This window comes from Hoplias malabaricus, chromosome Y, assembly GCF_029633855.1.
Source record: "Hoplias malabaricus isolate fHopMal1 chromosome Y, fHopMal1.hap1, whole genome shotgun sequence".
Classification (NCBI taxonomy): domain Eukaryota; kingdom Metazoa; phylum Chordata; class Actinopteri; order Characiformes; family Erythrinidae; genus Hoplias; species Hoplias malabaricus.
In genome coordinates this window covers 64,384,399-64,404,531 of record NC_089820.1, presented here as the reverse complement: position 1 = coordinate 64,404,531, position 20,133 = coordinate 64,384,399, and the positions used below count along the sequence as shown (strand labels likewise).

At 43.0% G+C, this 20,133-nt stretch overlaps 1 protein-coding gene across 7 annotated transcripts in view; it reads right to left on the bottom strand.

Annotated features, from left to right (window-relative positions):
- Positions 1–20,133, bottom strand: part of LOC136679164 (elastin-like) — an 84,895-nt gene that overhangs the window by 17,341 nt on the left and 47,421 nt on the right. For 2 of the 7 annotated variants that reach the window (XM_066657518.1, XM_066657521.1), the window contains exons 11-33: positions 19,358–19,438; positions 18,459–18,506; positions 18,204–18,266; positions 16,395–16,469; positions 15,511–15,594; positions 13,637–13,672; positions 13,033–13,113; positions 12,002–12,052; positions 11,711–11,809; positions 11,505–11,549; positions 9,750–9,827; positions 9,311–9,358; positions 7,715–7,795; positions 7,580–7,624; positions 6,281–6,451; positions 5,862–5,897; positions 5,640–5,735; positions 2,889–2,933; positions 2,673–2,792; positions 2,510–2,542; positions 2,314–2,397; positions 1,636–1,668; positions 1,150–1,179 (exon numbers count right to left, since the gene is read on the bottom strand). In XM_066657518.1, coding sequence (XP_066513615.1) covers positions 1,150–1,179; positions 1,636–1,668; positions 2,314–2,397; positions 2,510–2,542; positions 2,673–2,792; positions 2,889–2,933; positions 5,640–5,735; positions 5,862–5,897; positions 6,281–6,451; positions 7,580–7,624; positions 7,715–7,795; positions 9,311–9,358; positions 9,750–9,827; positions 11,505–11,549; positions 11,711–11,809; positions 12,002–12,052; positions 13,033–13,113; positions 13,637–13,672; positions 15,511–15,594; positions 16,395–16,469; positions 18,204–18,266; positions 18,459–18,506; positions 19,358–19,438 — 1,563 coding nt within the window. The remainder of the gene's footprint in view (positions 1–1,149; positions 1,180–1,635; positions 1,669–2,313; positions 2,398–2,509; positions 2,543–2,672; positions 2,793–2,888; positions 2,934–5,639; positions 5,736–5,861; positions 5,898–6,280; positions 6,452–7,579; positions 7,625–7,714; positions 7,796–9,310; positions 9,359–9,749; positions 9,828–11,504; positions 11,550–11,710; positions 11,810–12,001; positions 12,053–13,032; positions 13,114–13,636; positions 13,673–15,510; positions 15,595–16,394; positions 16,470–18,203; positions 18,267–18,458; positions 18,507–19,357; positions 19,439–20,133) is intronic. The other 5 variants (XM_066657519.1, XM_066657520.1, XM_066657522.1 and 2 more) reach the window with 5 other exon arrangements.

Here is a 20,133-nt window from a genome sequence, read left to right as displayed (position 1 = left end):
TGGAGGAAACCCACGCAGACACAGGGAGAACACACCACACTCCTCACAGACAGTCACCCGGAGGAAACCCACGCGGACACAGGGAGAACACACCACACTCCTCACAGACAGTCACCCGGAGGAAACCCACGCAGACACAGGGAGAACACACCACATTCCTCACAGATAGTCACCCGGAGGAAACCCACGCGGACACAGGGAGAACACACCACACTCCTCACAGACAGTCACCCGGAGGAAACCCACGCAGACACAGGGAGAACACACCACACTCCTCACAGACAGTCACCCGGAGGAAACCCACGCAGACACAGGGAGAACACACCACACTCCTCACAGACAGTCACCCGGAGGAAACCCACGCAGACACAGGGAGAACACACCACACTCCTCACAGACAGTCACCCGGAGCGGGAATCAAACCCACAACCTCCAGGCCCCAATTCATATATTAAGTCCTCAAAATAATAACTCCTGGCTTCAATATATTATTATTTTTTATTATGTCACATAAAAATCAAATATCGTGGTCTCAAAATACTATTTAGCTGCCACAATCTCCAGAGAGAAGCAGTGACTAGAGTGTGCCGCAGTGGAGCTAACCACGCCCAACATCCACAGACAGTAGAGCTCTATTCTGAACATTCAGGATTTCAGTAGTTAGTACTGAGTTGAAGTTTTTTTTATTTTGTGGCCATGCCTTATTTAAAACAACTAATGACACCTTAGGGGCCGCACTAAAGCTCTTGTGGCTGAATGCCATCAAATCCTTTCCACCACCGCAGTTCCTCACTGCTTTCAGTGTGCTATGAACTATAAATTTAATGCATCTACAGCTCTAAGATGATGCACGATACTAACACCCCCAGAGGTCCCAGAAGATGATGAATTCATGGCACTAATTTTACTTGATTACCATATTTGGGGGGTTTAATACCTCCTGTATATCTTATAATAAAAGAAACAAAAATATTCCTTGTGGTTGTTGCAGAGGATAATATGTTTATTTCACATGGCCAGAGGGTGGGGTACAGCCGTACGAGTACGAGAGTCGTGGGGTTTTGTGCAGCAATAACAATAACAATTCTAGTGAAATTAATGTGGAATAAAGGTAATAACCATAATATTTACATTTAGCATGAAATATACCTTGAAACACTCTTCCATTAACAGGAACACCTGCAAATGCAGTTAGAGTAAATATATACGGTACATAACATGAGCCTGAGATGGAAACCAGACATAACAGTAAATATTTAGTCTCATTTTGTGAAATAATAATAATAATCCTTCTAGACAAATTAATGTGGAGTAATGATACTAATTATAATCATGAAATTATTTACTATCACATGGTTTCTAGTCATTAATGTGGCACCGTGTCTTTTCGTACTCCAGGACCCGCAAAAGCAAATAGAGTCCAATATTATGTTGTATTTGACCTGAGAAACTAATGACTGCACACAGAGGGAACCAGCTGAACTCCACACAGACCGTGACTAGAGGACTGAACACTGAATTTGCGTGTGGGTGTGTGTGTGTGTTTATTTATTTATTTATTCATTCATTCTGAAACTCAGCTAAAGGTGTTTGTGCTTCCAGGACTAAGCCATGGCTAAACCCAAAAGGTCTTACCATATTTGGGGGGCTTCACTCCACCAGGATACACTGAAAGAGAAAAAGACCTGAAGTCAAATACTACAAATAAAGTCAAACTACTACAAAAAGTAAAAAATAAAAAACTGATAGTACACAGTCCTCAAAGTGTGATAGTGATTACGAATATTTGAACCTGCGCTGTACCTATCCAGGTGGCTGAAAACACATGCTGGTAGGTGGACTGGCTACTAAAGTGTTCATAGGTGTGAGTGTGTGATGCCCTGTTATGGACTGGTACGTGCCCCCCCCCCCCCCCCCCCCCCCCTACCCCCTCTGGGTGGCCTCCGGACCCACCGTGACCCTGAACTGGGAAAGCCGTTACAGAGAACGAATAAATGAATGAATGAATGAATTAATTAACAAATGCAATAATGAATTAATATATAAATGTACAAATCCAGACAGCTCTTCTATTTCTTCACCAGCTATAACATGCACCTTTAGATAACCTCCAGAGTGAAGAGTTCACCACACCCAACCTCCACAGACAGTAGAGCTCTGTTCAGAACATTCTGGACTTCAGTAGCTTGGACCGAGTTGAAGATAATAATCAACATCTGTTCCTGACCGCTGCTGAATGCAATCAAATTCACAGCAATGTTCCAATATCTAGCGTGAAGCTTTTCCAGAAGAGTTTCAACAAAAAGAATCTACCTCCACCTCCCGGTGCTGTCCCTGGAATACCCCCAGCTCCAGCCACGACTCCAGCTCCTGGGTATGTGCCCACTCCGCCTGGACCTGGGAACATGGTTTGTTCAGTGTCAAAGGTGTGTTTTACAGTAAGAAAGGAGAGAAAATTAAGTTTATGTATTGACTACAGTGAAAGCTTTACTTGAGAGTGTGATATTACCATATTTTGCAGCTTTAGCTGCTGCGTAGCCTGCTGCATAAAAAAATCAGGAGTTAATCAAATAATTTCAGATATTATACTCTCACAGATAACACCCAGGAGGTAGTTTGTGTTACAAATACCACTTTTGGTTACAACAGCACTAGAGAATATATATACTTACCTCCTGCCCCTCCAAATCCTGGAACACTACCAGCTCCGCCCAGTCCAGTTCCAGCACCACCTAAACCAGCTCCAGCACCACCCAGTCCAGTTCCAGCACCTCCTAAACCAGCTCCAGCACCTGAGAGAAAAATAAACAGAATGTCAGTGCCCTACACAATAGTACTCCAATGTTCTCCTGCTTTGAGTTTAATTCCTGAGAACATCTGGTAATTACCATATTTAGCAGCTTTGGCTTGAGCAGGTGTGAGACCCCCGAGACCTGCAGAACAAGACGCATCACTGACCAACTTCAGACAAGTGAGTACATTTTTATTTATATAGCCCTTTTCTAGAGCAAATCTCAAAGTGATTTACAACAGAACACAATGACATACAAATGAATACCAATGAACACACAGCCAAACAAATAGATATCAACTAATCACCAAATAAAGAGAATCAATATAGTATTAATTTATTTATGAAGCATGTTTAAAAACAACATACGTTTACACAAATCAGCTAGCATTCTCTAAATAACACAAATAGAAATTTTATTCATTTTTTTATCTGTAACCTACCCAGAATCATTGGGTGCAAGGCAGCAACACACACTGGAGGGGGTGCTAGTCCTTCACAGGGCGACACACACACACACACACACACATACTCACACCTATGGACACCTTTGAGTTGCCAACCCACCAACCAACATGTGTTTTTGGACTGTGGGAGGAAATTGAAGCACTCGGAGGAAACCCACGCAGACACAGGGAGAATACACCACACTCCTCACAGACAGTCACCCGGAGGAAACCCACACAGACACAGGGAGAACACACCACACTCCTCACAGACAGTCACCTGGAGGAAACCCACGCAGACACAGGGAAAACACACCACACTCCTCACAGACAGTCACCCGGAGGAAACCCACACAGACACAGGGAGAACACACCACACTCCTCACAGACAGTCAGCCGGAGGAAACCCACGCAGACACAGGGAGAACACACCACACTCCTCACAGACAGTCACCCGGAGGAAACCCACGCAGACACAGGGAGAACACACCACACTCCTCACAGACAGTCAACCGGAGGAAACCCACGCAGACACAGGGAGAATACACCACACTCCTCACAGACAGTCAACCGGAGGAAACCCACGCAGACACAGGGAGAACACACCACACTCCGTACAGACAGTCACCCGGAGGAAACCCACACAGACACAGGGAGAACACACCACACTCCTCACAGACAGTCAGCCGGAGGAAACCCACGCAGACACAGGGAGAACACACCACACTCCTCACAGACAGTCACCCGGAGGAAACCCACGCAGACACAGGGAGAACACACCACACTCCTCACAGACAGTCACCCAGAGGAAACCCACGCAGACACAGGGAGAACACACCACACTCCTCACAGACAGTCACCCGGAGCGGGACTCAATCCCACAACCTCCAGGTGCCTGGAGCTGTGTGACTGCGACACTACCTGCTGCGACACCATTTCGCCCAGGACAAAACATAATTTACTTAAAAAGACTGGGTACCTCTTTGTTTAGGGGCAGATAATAGCCCCTGGTCTGAAAGCTTAGGGTCTCGCATTATTTAGCAAACACAAGAGCTCAGTACTGAAAGATGGAGCCACATTGTGCAAAGCCCAATAAGTCTGCACTAGTATTTCAAAATCTGTTCTGTAGCTCATAAGCAACCAATGAAGAGAGGACAAGAATGAACACCTTGTCATCACATGAGATACTACAGGCCAGTCAGAGTTGCACCGCCTGGCTGTGCTTCTCTAAATGCCCACCAGAGGTCTTCCTTACTCCAATGCTAACTCCCCCACACTCCCCTCAGTGTGAGTCTGATTACTGAATGTTTATCTGTGTTCGTTCTGCCCTGTTTAGCCCTTTCTAACCATTCTTGCCTGTCTTAGCTATGTCACCACTGCTTTTTGGATGGAGTCTCTCTCATTACCATTGTAATGTTAGAAGTGATTCTCAAACTTGGATAAGTCTGGCCTTATTTCCTTGGAGAAATTCCCAACTTTGTTATGTTAAGCTCATATGGAAAACTAAATAAAAAAGAAATGCAAGGCACAGGGCACTGAACCACAGCTGAGAGTCACTCACAAACACTGCATGTGAGATCTACTCAAACTCCTCAAACAAATGGTTTGCATTATAAAACTGTTAGCATGGCTAGCTAATAAGCTAACAATGGCGTCCTGAATGAATAATCAGTAATCCCTGTTTCTCTTTCCTGTGCACTGAGAGGAATCCCTTGAAAAGTGTGTGAGTTGTCATAACAGGGGGGTCAAAGTTGTCATAGCGACCCAGAAAATGCAGTATACTGTAATATACAGCACTGCACGCCAAACGTTTAGGCCCTTAAGCTAATGAGAGTTCAAAAGTTGGTTATCTGAGCAGTTTATTTCTTAAAAAACAAACAAACAAGCCCAAGAATATTAGAATAAACCCAGTCCCACTATCCCATAAGAGTGATATTGTGTGTGAATGTGTTGGTTTAACCATTTCCACATCTCGTGACAGTCCAGGATTATTACCATCCAATCCCTGGTTTTAACGGTTAATAAATACTTCATTATGATATATCCATACGATCAAGGAGAACAGAACACACACTTTACCCTTCACACTCTCTCACAACACAGGTACTACTTCTCATGTTTTTGTATGAATTTACACAAGCGCCGCACATAAAGAAGATAAATTATATGAAGTAATAACAATAGTCTTAGGTTCCTAAGACTTTTGAAGAGTACTGTATAATAATGTCTGGAAAAAAAACATCTGAAAATGTTTTGCTGGAGCGTATATTTGTAAAGAAAGGAGACGATGTTCATAACGATGTTTTAGAAATTATGTAAAAATTATAATTAATTAAATAACAGTTGTCTCTAGCAAGTGAACAATAATCAACTCCAGAAATCCCTTAAGACAATGTCCATACCTCCTGCTCCAGGGTATTGTCCTAGACCTCCTGGTACACCAACACCACCTAGACCAGCTCCACCCAGACCAGCTCCACCCAGACCAGCTCCAGCACCTTCTCAGAGAAAGAGAAGGATTCACTGATAAAGGCGTCCAGAAATTATTAGTGACAATATCTTTACAGGGTCAGTTGTTGCAGGCTCAGGTTTTGCATGCATGGCATGAAGTGGAGGTGGATTACCGTATTTCGCTGCTTTGGCCTGAGCAGGTGTAAGCCCTGCAGACACAGAGAACATCAGTGCTTATTACTATAATGAGGAACCTAAGCTGGACACTGGGGCTAAACACAAGCAAAGGACGTGAGCAGCTGATTAACTGCCACCTACTAGGGTTGGCTGGCACAGGTTTCACTCTACCTCTCACAAGCCTTGGCCACTGAATTTATATTTAAACAGAATTCACCATGGTGTTCCGATCATTAATTATTTGATAGTTTGATCAAGATTCGATAGCATTCAGCCACAGCGTCAGTGGTGTCAGTGGTACTAGATGAAACCACTGCTCCACAGACGAATGCTGGCCAAGCAACCCCATGGAGATACAAACAAGAATAGAGTGATGCCAACACGGCACAAAAAACAGACTCAGAATCTCTCTCACCTGCTCCAGGATAAATTCCACCAGCACCAGGTACCAAACCAGCTCCTGCACCAGGTACCAAACCAGCTCCTGCACCGGGTACCAAACCAGCACCTGCACCTGGTACCAAACCAGCACCTGCACCTGGTACCAGACCAAGACCATAGCCTGGTACCAGACCAGCAGCAGCTCCTGTAGAGGGGACGGAACATAAAATTTATACACAGCCTGTTTTGGTTACATCTAAGTTTATATAGAACGTTCACCCCACTTTTAATAACGGTCATTTCATGAAAAAAGTGCAACAACAATGTAACTACAGAAAAATGACTGTAGAACAGCTTATGTAAACTTCAGGTTCATGTTTGTAATTACCCATTGCTCTTGTAATTACCAGCTATTCCTTGGCTCCAACCTTTCGAGTTCCTAAACCTCTTTATGGTGGTATGCCAAACATTTTAAAATTAGGTTTGTGAACAGGAACCAGTTCTATGTCCTTGGAGAAGGACTCTTGGGCACCATCCATCTTTCCTGAAGAACTTGCAGTGTTGGCATTCCTGGAACGCCTCTCGGCCAGAACTAACTTTTGGAACTAACTGTGGTATAATTAACATGAAGTAGATTCCTACTACAGTTAAATGAGCCACACCGCGTCCGTCCAGCTGTTACAGTGAATACAACATCTGCAGTTACATTCCTGTTGCCTCAAATGCTACATCACATTTATTAGAGACACAACACAGAGATGCTGTACTCAGAGCTGAGGAGACGGGCTGCAAGTGTGAAAGCTTTTGTAAAGAGGCAAATTAATAGCAAAATCAAAGGACAAAATAAAACAGAAACGTAATACTAAACTTTTGAAATTTGAAAACGTTAAAACAAACATAAACAGGAGATAAAGAACACAGAACGAGGAGGCACTTATTGAAAGAACCCAACAGTCTCACACACAACAAACAGAACACAACATAATGACGGGCATCAGAGGAACAGATTTTAAAGGGATTTTAAGCACAAGACGACAGGGACAATTGCTGTTTCTCAGTGTGAGTTCTTGTCATCTACCACTGCTATGCAGCATTATGCAGCAGTTGTATCTCCTTGAGACACCTTAAAGTCCCATCCTTCACAGAAGCATCACAAGTTCCCTCTCCCTGCCTCTCAGTCCATTTTCTGACTTCCTGCTACTGAGAAACAGCCCAAGAACAGGGACCACCTGTGGACTATCAATCTCCTACCAACCAAAGATTCATAGGTGTCACGACGTCAGAAAGAAAGAAACAAGAGAGGCACAGACAAGTGGGACCCCTCCTCTGTTACCATATTTGGCTGCTTTGGCTTGAGCCGGCGTAAGACCTCCTGCACCTACAGACGATCAGGACACAGGGTTAGAGTCAGAGACCACCCGCGGAGAAAAGGACAAACATTTAGAGAATACAAATATAGGATCTTTACCCCTGACTCCTGGATAAAGTCCAGCTCCTGGAACTCCACCTGCTCCACCCAGACCTGCTCCTCCTAAACCAGCTCCAACACCTGGTGAAACACAACACGGGCTACTGAGGCTCAGCCGACTGATCTCTTTATTAGAAACACCGTCCTGGCCACTTTATTTGAAACCCCACAATATAACCCTCCTGTTCACACTAGCAGGCAAATAGTCGGTTAGGGCAGCAGTTAGTGGGTCGCCAAAAAATCGTGAGATTATTTTCTGTCTGAACGTATTAAACTGTTTTTTTCAAGTAAGTGTTTTTAATATTTAAATTAGCGGCGATTGCTCTAAGACTGCAAGGGAAGCTCAGTTTCCCCTAAAATGTCAAAAAATAAGTGATCAAATATATACTGTTGTGTGTACGTGTCATTGAATAAATATGCACTACAACGCGCTCAACTTTTGTTCAGAATCAGCTTCTTATCACTGGTAAAGACGCGGCTTTCCTCTCAATCATTCCCGCAGCTTCACGGTGCTTTAAACGGTGAGGACGCTGAGCGTCCACAGAGTTCAATAGCGAAGCAGCGAAGTGCAGCGTAACGAGACGAGTCATTGGATAAATGCTGGGCTTTGTCCCGCCCATCGGACACTCATCGTCTCTGGGGGTCTATGGGGCAGTGGGCTGGCCTCGGCTGGCCCGGACGCTCAGCTTCTGCATGATGACTGGATGATCTGTCTGAGGCTGAATCCCTTTTTGATTGACAGTGAAATGAGCGAATCAGCGATCCTTTGGTGTAAAGATCCGTGGGAGCACAGGCGGACACACTTCACATGGGCCAAGGCCGTTTAAGCCTAGCTCTGCTGGCCATTGAGAGGACACTAGTCAAGTCCCTGGAAAAGACGCCTTGTTGGTACGACAGGGTCACAGATCATTTTCTTGAAAAGGAACGGAGGGTAGAATTTACGTATAAATAAACCCACACATTTTATGATGTAGGCTGAGATTGAGCTCCCCCTCCTTGAAAGACCAGCATCCACCACTGATTTAAATATATCACTTTTAAAACCATAGGCTAGAGACACAGCACTGTTTCCTTATAATGTTCCTCCAAAAGGAAGAAATGGATCAGATGTTCTATCTGTGAAAACTCAGGTCTGTTCCGTGTTTTTAAAGAAAAACAATTTTTAAAAAAGCAGCTGAATGCTTCTATGCTGCATTTTTCATTTTTTTCTAATTATCATATAAAAGCATTTATGAGCCTCTCGTCCACGTTTATCAACACACTGCTGAGAAAAGGAACAAAAGTTTGGGACAAAACATTCAGAGAACAGAAGCTGAGGACTTAGGACCACCGCATCTGTGATTGGTCGAGGAATATTTTGGAGCCAATTGTTTAGAAAGTTACTTCACTGTGTCTGGATTCATTTGCATACATTTGAGAAAATCTCAGCTCAATGTTTCGCTTGTTTCGGTGATTTCCCAAATCACATCCTCACAGTGGTAAGGACTTGTTACTTATTGCTCTGTCACCTGCTAATGTGAATGCATGGTTACATTTCCACATGTTTTTACATTTATAAGTAATTCAATTAATATATTTATATTTTTAAAATGTTACCATATTTAGCAGCTTTGGCTTGAGCAGGGGTGAGGCCTCCAGTACCGACTGGAGCATGCAACACAACATGACACAACACAACACATCACAACCCAACACAACACAACACAGGTTATCATGTTTATCTCCATGCTGTTGTTTGCAATGATCCACATCCAGAATTATGACCTCTAGTCCTCAGAAAACCCTGCCCTTTCCAGTTACTACTTCTACTAGTACTCCATGATCCATCACTCCCAGCCCAGCTGAGCTGGACCAGGTAAGCTGGGTCATCAAAGAGTTAACCCCCAGAGGTAGGTGAGGTTCATAAAGATGTGGTTTGCTGAGTCTGAGCGGCAGGCACATGGTCCTGACCTCAAACCCCATCCGATTCAGCAACTCTGTAGTGAGCTGAAATGGAAGCTGGACCTCAGAATGAAGAAGCATTCATTCTGCTTACCTCCTGGGTAGAGTCCTCCAGCTCCTGGTACACCACCAACACCACCGACACCACCTACACCACCTATACCACCAACACCTGAGAAAAGCACAAAACATTGGCATTTATAACTCAAATCTCTTGGGAAATCAAGTTCTGATTCAGGTCTGTGTCAGAAAGTAGACAGGAGGAGGCTGGAGGCAGGAGCAGACTTTAATTCATGTTCAAAATAATCTGGTATTTCAGCAAAAAAAATAATAAAAAGAGTCCAACATGGTCTCTCTAGTCCCTCTCTATCTCTTGCTCCAATCAGTGGAGCCAGACTGAGTGAGAGGAGACATATGAAGGCAGTGCTCTCTCGGTCCATGCAGCTCCACAGTGAGCCCTAAATTCAGGGTCGAAAATGTAGCTTTATCCTGGGCTTGTTTCCTAACGAGGGCCTAGGGGCACATCTGGCGCTGTGGCAGTAGCGTGGCCTACATTTGCCCTGGTGTTTCCAGGATGCCATTTCACCATGAGGTTCCATACATTGGATTAAAAAGAATATTGTCAGCAATATAATGGAAATCATGTCCAAAAAAGTCAATTGTAACAAGTGCTTGGTTGTAATATTATGAGGAGGAATGTCACGACCTTGTCCTGTCGTGTCTGTTTTCCTCGCCATGTGCTCTCTCAGCACATGGCTCTGTTTGTTACTGTCCATGTCTCCGCCCATGTCCCGCCTTTGTTCCACCTCCTTGTTCGTCCTCCTTGTTACCTGTTTCAGGTGTGTCTTGTCTGTGTTATGTGTTTAAGTCCCCTTGTCTCACTTCCTCTTGTCGGTCATTCGTTCCAATTCCCAGTCTTGTTGTTTCCTTTCCTAAGTCATGTAGTGTTGCTTTATGTCGCTCAGTCCGGTCTGTTTGTCTCTGTCGTGTCATGTTCTTGTTTCAATTCCCAGGTCATGTCGTTTCCTCTGTTCGTTTCCTAGGTCATGTTGTTATCAAGTCTGTTTGTCTCCGCTTTTCCACCTTTGTTCGTACTCTCCAGTCTGTCTGTCTTGTCTGTTGCTCGTTCCCTTGCCTTGTTCCTATTGCTTCCCTTGTCTCAAGTCTGTTTGTATATTTATTCAGTCTAGCTCTCTTTGTATCTGTTGAGTTCTCTGTTTAGCTCTCCTTCTCCAGGTCCCTGTTCCAGTATGATCTCTCTGTTCAAGTCTCTGTCTATGTCTCCTTCTGTCCAGGTATTCTGTCTAATCATTCAAGTCTGTCTATCTTTGTTCTGTCATCTGTTGTTTCAATAAATACTGTGTTTTATCAAGTGCGTCCGCCTCCGTGATTCCTCACAAGGAAATGGCGTTGGACCATCAGTTTCCAGAGTTTTACAGAGAAAATCTGGCTTCACTATGGGAAAGCTGGGAAATCTGCGTTTGGCTGATGATGAAATGCTCCATAAAGCTTCTATAAAGACCCCACTGGACAAACAATTCTCAGAATTCTACTTCATGTACTAACATTAACTTAGGAGTCACAGATCACTCTGTGTGATCAAAACTTCTGAATGCTTCAAGATGAGATGCGTGAAAACAAAGTCATGTTGAGCTCTGGTGTCGTTTTTTGTAGAAAGTCCAGAGAGGGGGAAATGGCTGAAAAAATCAAGAGCAAGCTTGTGCTTGGTAAACATTGTTCAATGTTGTAAATCAAGTCAAAATCAGAATTACAAAAGTGACCAAAATAAACCAAGACTCCTAAGGGCAACTAAAATCAAAAAGGAGTGCAACAAGATACTAGCTCTCACCGTATTTAGCTGCCTTCGCCTGAGCTGGTGTAAGACCTCCAGCACCTGCACAGAAATAACAGTTCACTGTAAATACAGACTGATGTACAGCTGTGTTTATCCTAATCTCCATCTGTAGTGTATGCCTGATTAGCACGGACATTATCACACTGATTAGCACAGACAGATTAGCACAGACACAACAGTTATCAACTATCTATCATCACCTCCAACACCAGGGAAAAGTCCTCCCACTCCTGGGACTCCTCCAGCTCCACCCAGTCCAGCTCCACCCAGTCCAGCTCCACCCAGTCCAGCTCCAGCACCTCGAGGAAAGAGCAACACCTAACCTCAACACAAGCATTGTCTAAACTTTGTCTATTGTGATCCCACTAATATGCAGTAGTTTTACTCCAGTGTAAATGTGTGAATGTGTGAATGTGTGTGAACAGCCTCCATGATCTGTTTATTGCTAATGTGGATAATGAAAGTGCAGTGCTGTCAGAGAGGGCCATTACCGTATTTAGCAGCTTTGGCCTGTGCAGCGGAAATCCCTAATGTCCCCACACCTAAACACACAAACAGCTTTAGCCTGTGGACATGCATCAGTAAATTAATTCCATACACTTTTCACAAAGGGCTGGTACTGACTGCCTTCTAAAGACTGGGAATTTCAAAAGAAGTATCCAGATGCAGTTTCTCAGAAAGTGTGCTGCAGCTGTTTAAGATCTGATGGGTCTCCCTCCAACATTTACCTAACATCACAGACTAACTCACCAAGTTAACTCTGGTTCTGAAGTAGAACCTTGGTTCTCTTCACGGAACCCATTCAAATCTGCTCCAGTTCTGATGGGAATTGTGGCTGCTTTGCTTCACAGAGCTGCTGTGTGTTTGAACCAGGACAGAACCAGAGTCACAGGACCGTATCAGGGCTTATCCACTGTTTACACCATGGTCAGATCAGAGTGTCTGGCAGACCACAGCCCAGCCCCGTAAACACACACACACACACACACACACACACACATGCATATTCTCTGATCTCTTTCTGGAGCTTCTTTATCTCGACTCGCCCACGGATGCCGTCAAGGTTCATGCTGAGGAACCTGCTATTCTGGTCCTAGCTGGGAACAAATCGTATTGGTTCTGGAACCTGTTTAGAATTGTGCTGAACAGCTGTAGTTAGGTGCGTAAACTTGGACACACTTATGGAAAAGAGCTGTAAGTGTTCTCCTTCAAACCTGCTACGCTCCAGGGACTTTGTGTGAGTGGCATTGTGAAAAGAAGCAGCTGTTGGTAAAAGCATGCCCCTGTAAGAAGTGTGTGATTTTGGGGGGGATGTAGCTGGTGGGTAGAACCATTTAATGACTAAACTAAAGGAGAACAAACAAACAGAAAATACGCACAGTGCTTAAAGACATTTCAGTCACTCCTTTTTAGCCTAAAATTCATTATGTTTGCCCTCATGACCTCAACCCTGACCACATTTCCTAAACACCAGAACTCCAGCATTCAGAGTATCTGATTGTTCTGATGATTAATTACGCACCGGTTCCTGTGGGGTAGCCAGGTTTAGAGCCTGCTCCTCCTTTCCCAGGGAGACCAGCACCACCGCCAAACCCACCATATCCTGCCACACAACGTCACAGACCATACCATGTCAATATCCATTAAACAACACAAGAAATAAAACATAAGAGCTTATCTTTCCCATGATCCTGAATCCAGTGAGCACTGCGTCTGAAAGTCTGAACCAATATTTCCCTTTTTTCTTAAATCTCCAATGATTCTTTTGCGAAGAGGTTACTTCCAGGGTTTTTTTTTTTGTTTTGTTTTGTTTTTGTTTTTCTTGTAAATGCCATGACCTTATATGGCACCAAGAGCTCCACACTGAACCATCTGCATGGTGAAAGGGTTTTTAACTCTGATATGAGGATGTGTTGTATATGGTTCTCTGTAGTAGCTTTTTAACATGGTTTTACAGCACCAAAGAGTCCTTCTGTTTAAACTAGACATTATAACTGAACCCTTTTGGGACTAGAGCTATTATCTACAGTTCTACAGAGACCTGAAATAGTATTTGGCTTTTGTCAGTTCAGGTCACAGAATGTAGACCAGGCATTGTGCATAAATTCAGAAAGGCACCACTGTACCATAGGGAAGTTTGGAACTAGCATAAGGCGCACCACCTGTAGGAAAAACACAGAAACACAGTGCATACAGATTCAGACAGAAGTAGAACTGAGGATTGCTCAAAAAAAAGACTGCAGAGAATGATGTTTACTCTCGCAAAGTATTTCTAACTTAGCTTTTACAATTTGTACCAAATACCAAACTTTGCTGTGTGACTGAAGAGGAATTCCCTTCTGCTGAAAAAACAATGGTCTGATATGAGGTACATGGACCCCTGTTTCTGTGATTTAGCAAATGACAAAGAGCCAGACTCTCATCATTATGACTTACTTATCTCATAATAACCAAATCCTATGTGACAGTTATGACTCACAGTAATGAGATCTAGGCTATTTCAGTATAACCCATAACAACGAGGTGCTGTATCTTCCCTCAGTATTGTGAGATAGGAACCCTGAATGATGAGAAGCGATGTCATTGTTGTGACGGAGCACATCATATTTATTAAAAAATCAACTGATTATTTTTAGATGGAAAATGATGATAAATTCATTAGATGGAAGTCATAATTATAAGAGTCTAAGTCATTATCGGGCACTGTCCAGTCGTAATGATCAAACAGCACGTCATTATTATAAGACAGTAAGTTATTATGAAAGACAGAAGTAAGAAAAGCTGTATGTTATCTTTCTAGCCACAGAAACAGGCTTCCATAGAGAGTCTGATCTGTTTACAATGGTGGTGATAGGATCCAGACGTCTGGAGCTGACAGCGGCCACAGAAAGTTATTATACGATTATAAATCCACTGCCTTAAATCGGAGACATAGCCTTGCCCAAGTTTATAACAATTTTACCATCATCAGCGTACAATATAAACACTCAGGAGTTTCACCGCTGATAAGAGACAGCAAAAAAAAAATGTTAGAAATCATGACATATGGTTCCCATCAGCCTCACTGTTAAGAAAAAAACAGGATTGCTTTCTCTTTAATGAAGCAATTTTACAGTGAAAAGCTCAGAATGAATTTGTTAACACCTCATCCACTGAAATGAACCCTTCATATCCATTTTCTAAGTTCTGTTAAATGGTTAGTGTTGCATTAATTCATAATCCTACATCCTAAATTCTTTACGACTGCGACAGGTTTGGCGTAAATAGGTCAAGCTTATGGGATCAGGTTTCCAGAAACACAAAGAAAGCCTGGCACAAACTGTGCTAAACTGGACAAGACCAGCACAGCTGATTTCAATTAAAGCATGACCTAATCGTCCCCAAACCCAGGAAACAGCGATATGACCAAAAGTTTGTAGACACCCCTTTAAGGTCATGCAGCCATGGATGTTCTGTTGAGTTTGGAAAGCTTTAATGTAATGGGATGCTGCACATGAACTTACATTCACCACACTCAGAGTGGTCCTATACCCCTAGAGTGCACCATTAGAGTGCTGTTTGTAATCAGAACTGATCTCCATCATCATCCAACATCATAACTAACCTCACTGATGTTCTACTGAAATGCTGAATGCCATGAAATGCTCATTGAAATGTTCCAACACCTAGTGTAAAGCTTTACCCAAAGGGTTACTGTACACTCATAAAAATGAAGGTGGTGCATGGGTGAGTGATGCCATAGAAAAACCATTTTTGGTTCCATAAAAAAACATTCATCACTTGATGTAGAAGTTCTTTCTAATTGAATCTGATTCATTTTTAATAGCAACAATGATACTTTATGGAAACAAAATGAAGTCCAGCAACGGGGGGCAGTAACTTACTGTAAGAAAAACAGGGAGAGTAGGTGTCCAGAAACATTTGAGCATATAGTATATGTTAATATTGTTGGCCTTGAAAAGAGAACAGCTGCTAGAGGAAATGCTACACACAAACTCACCGTACCAAACCTTCGGGAACCCATAGATGTGAATGTAGTGTCCATAAAAAGGAAGAAAGTGTCTGTTCACTGGAGGAGAATAAGCTAAAATACAAGGTTAAGATTTTCAAATCACAAAGATCCAGATTATTCTCATAATCTCCATTAACTTGCTAACAACGTTATATTGATATTTAAGGCATCTGTGACTTTCAGTTTGAATCATGTGACAGAGGTAGGCCACTGTAGCTTTAGGATACTTGTTGATAGTGTCACACCCGATACTGGCACTTAAACACAGAATCGTATCGGCTACAGAGAGCACCGATACCATAGGTGTGTTGGAAATGGCCCACTATTCACTATTCCCTACATGTAGTACACAGGGCACTTTTTGGGACATACCCCATGAAGCAGATACTTACGCGCTGCTAGATGCAGCTCAATTTTAAATCGGAGCAGATTGTAAACAGACTGGGTATTTCACACTACACGACGGTTTTGTTTGATTTTAACACACTACACGACCCCAAACTCCCCAACCAAACACATACTCGCGTTTCCTAGGAGCCACAGATGAAATAAATATCTGTGTTTATAGGCATTTATTTGGTAATTAAGATAGAGTTGATATCGTACTCGGCAGATACTTGAACATATTGTATCGGGGAAAAAGTGGTATCGGGGCATCCCTACTTGTTGATATAGCATGGTGTTCCAACCTGAGCTGAGATCCGAATCCCATCCTCCTGTGCTGGTACCCAGTAAACTTTCCTAATCACTGCAACTCTTAGCTTTTGTCTGGAACTAAACTTCTCTACAACACGCTCAGGCACAACAGGCGATGAAGAAGAGCTGAGAGAAAGGATGAGATCTATATGAGATTAAAGTAAACAATCCTTTACCTGGAACCTTGGGAGATTTTAGAGGATAACCATGAAAAACCCCTGGCTGCATTAGACCCTGGACGCCAGTGGTACCTGCAGAAAATAGACAAGGAAAAACTAATGTAGTGGCTTTTCGTCCATTCGTGTGATTATTGTGATTTTCAAGACATGGGCTGCTATCAAGGGCATCTTTTTCAGGGAATTTCATAGTTGTTCCAGCAGTACAATACAAGGCCTCATTCTGCGTGTGCTCCAACAGCGTGTCTTCGTAGACACGTGAGCTTGACTGGCCTACATTCAGATCTGTTTCCTATGGTCATCATGAAGAGAAGAATCACATGATGGTGACCACGGACTGTAGAGCAGCTAAGGTTTTGAATCGAGGGAGAACTTGACTCACAGACACCACACAAAAAAACTACAGTGCTGAGTCTCCTCAATTCCCAAACATTTAAAGTGTAAGCAAAGGAAAGGTAATGGAGCTCAGCGGGAAACTCACCCCATCACCATATATAAATGTGTTTATATTTACATAATACAGTCGAGTTGTTCAGAGACAACATTGGAAATTTGTTCTTCGGGATTTTGTTGTTAAATAAATAAAAATTTAACACAGCACAGATATCTGCTTGTCTATTAGTCTGTTCATTAAAAAAATCATACTGTGTAAAAAGATCTGCTATGAACAACGGATGCAGACTAAAGGAAACATGTTTTTTTTTAAGAATGCAATATAAGCTGCAGTCAGAAGTCAGAATTAATGGCTTTGAAGTTATGCATGTGTTGTTTAAAAGAACATTTTGTGGTTCTCTGCAGTTCCATGCCCTGGCTGCAGGGGTGTAGCACCAAATTCTGGGCCCTATGCACAAGCAGTGCCCACGGGCCTCTCACAACTCTTAAATGTATAACAAAAAATAGCCTGATCGCAGAAGACTTGAATTTGTGTTTTATTTGATTAAAAGCTATAATAGTAAATGCCACTAAATGTAGCCTGGCGTCATAAGCCTGCATGAACATTGAGCACTTTTGCATGATCAAAATTGATTTAGAACTTACAGATTACAGATAAGGCATTTGGGTATGTCTAGTTTTGTGTTATGCAGCTTTTACCACTGGCAATTGCAGTGGTATTGGAGCGTTTTATAACCACAATATATTTCATGTAGGCTATTTGCTTTCACATTTGCGCTCACCTTTCTTGGAAGATACGTTTGTAGTTGCTTTCCCTCAGTTTTTTTGTCTCTTTTCTGGCTCTCTTTTCTTTTTCTGAAAACTGTATTTAGCTTTCTTGGGCATCATCTTTCATAGCACGGATTAATGCACAGAATGAACGCAAAGTTAAATGCACCTAGTTAAAAAGCCTGGTGAAGGCGAAATAAACCATTTCATGCAGGGGGTGAGGCCTGTCCTCAGACACTATATGAAGGCTAGGACACACAATTCAATCCATCAGTCAACTGATTTATTTACCCAAAACCTTACATTTACATCAGTTAGCAACATTTATTGTGATATTTAAATGATATAAATATTTAAAGGAAAATAATATTCCAGACTCCTCAAGAGCCCTCCCCTCACATGGGGCCCTGGTAACTCAGTCCCACATTTCACCCCACTACGACACCCCTGTGTATCCCACAGATCTCACAGCGCTGCATTCACAATGTGATTAAATGGTTTAACACCCATGGAGGAGAATTCTAACTCTTATGTCAGCTGACAGATATCCTCATGTGATTGTCTGCTGCTGTATGATCCAGTTCAATCGCAGTAGTTGTGTGTTATTAACAGAAACTATTTACAGGTTTTTAATAATCAATACTGTACCTGATTTTTGTTTCAGTCCAGTTCCTGTCGCTACACCTGGGAGCAGTCCTTGACCCCCGAACCCTGTACAGCAATAAACACTACATTAATACTTAAATAAACATACCCCAATGGACAGCATAGACCCTCGTCTGAGGACACAGTCTCTAACTGACCACTGACAGCAGGAAGGCAGTAACAAGTATATATAACAAGTTCAGGTGTCCAGATATTGGACAAAGAACATCAGAGGTGTATTCATGCTGCAATATGTACCTTGTCCAGGTACAAGTCCACCTTGATAAGCTCCAGGTACTCCGACACCTGCAGAAACAAGTAAGAGAAGACATGTAAAGCTTCAGTTCTGAAAAGTGCAACACCATATATCCCCATCAGCCAAAACATAAAACCCACCATCTTGGTTCTACAGGCATTGTCCCTTTCATCATCATGATTTTACATTAATGTAAAACCAGAGACAGTAGTGACAGTGTGTGTTGGTCGCCCTCTAGTCCTTCTTCAGTGGATATAGAATGCTGCCCAGGACGCCATCCATAGGACTCTGACCAAAAAACACCACCCACAGGACACTACCCACAGTAGGCCACCAACAGGACACTGTCCAAAGGATGACCCCCGCAGGACACTGCCCACAGGATGCCCCCTAACAGTACTCTGCCCACAGGTCATCAACCACAGAACATTGCCCACAGTATACTAACACATAGGACTCTGTCCACAGGATGCCACCTGCAGGACACTGACCACTGTATGCTGTTGTTTGGATGTTTTTGGTTTGTGGACTATTCTCAGTCCAGCAGTGACACTGAGGGGTTTAAAAACTCCAGCAGCACTGCTGTGTCTGATCCACTCTACACCAGCACAACACACACTAACACACCACCACCACGTCAGTGTCACTGCAGCGCTGAGAATGATCCACCACCCAAATCATACCTGACCACTGATGAACAGGGTGAAAAGATGATGATGGCAGAAACAAGGAGGTTATTTAACATTTTTCTGATTGGTGATTGGTGTTTTTGTTCTGATGACCATGTCATCAAGTCTTGAGCAGTGCCACTAAGTTAGCATATAAGTTATATGATGACATGTTAAAATTTATTCCAGTTCTGGAAGCTCTGAATAACTCCAGCTCTAAAAACAAAGCTCACCTGGCACTGGTGCTTTTCCTGCTTTCGCAGCTTTGCCCCCAGGGCCCACTCCTGGCAAACCGGTCTGAGGAATCACAGGAGCTAAAACAGACAGAAAGAGGCACTGAGAATGTTTTTATGTCATTTTTTATTTCTGTAGATAGAGACCCAGCTAAGACTACAGCCTCACTCTGATCCTAGGCCAGAGTCAATGATGATAAACACAAACAAACCGGCGACAGAGAGACAGCATGAGACAGTCAGTAAAAGCAAAATCACCCCAAATATACAGGAGTATAATACAATAAAAACAGCAGTGTTCTGAAGTGTCCCACCCACATGCACATGTAATTCAGCTCTGAAACTTTCCAGATGTGAGCACCACAGTGGTCATTGGTTTTACAAGTTTGAGTTAATCCTACAAATGTGCAAAGAATGCAGCATGTCCAGAGAGTTGTAACGTAACCGGATCATTTCTGTAGTACAGCTGCGTTAATGAGAAACAGTCAGTGCCTTAATCAGTATGGCCCGGTCATTCACCAACAACAACTACAACAGCACATCAACCCACTGGACTCACACCTCAACTGAGACTACTCCTCACCTGATTCACAACTCAACTAAGACTAGTCCTCACCTGATTCACAACTCAACTGAGACTAGTCCTCACTGGACTCACAACTCAACTGAAACTAGTCCTCACCTGATTCACAACTCAACTGAGACTAGTCCTCACCTGATTCACAACTCAACTGAGACTAGTTCTCACTGGACTCACAACTCAACTGAGACTAGTC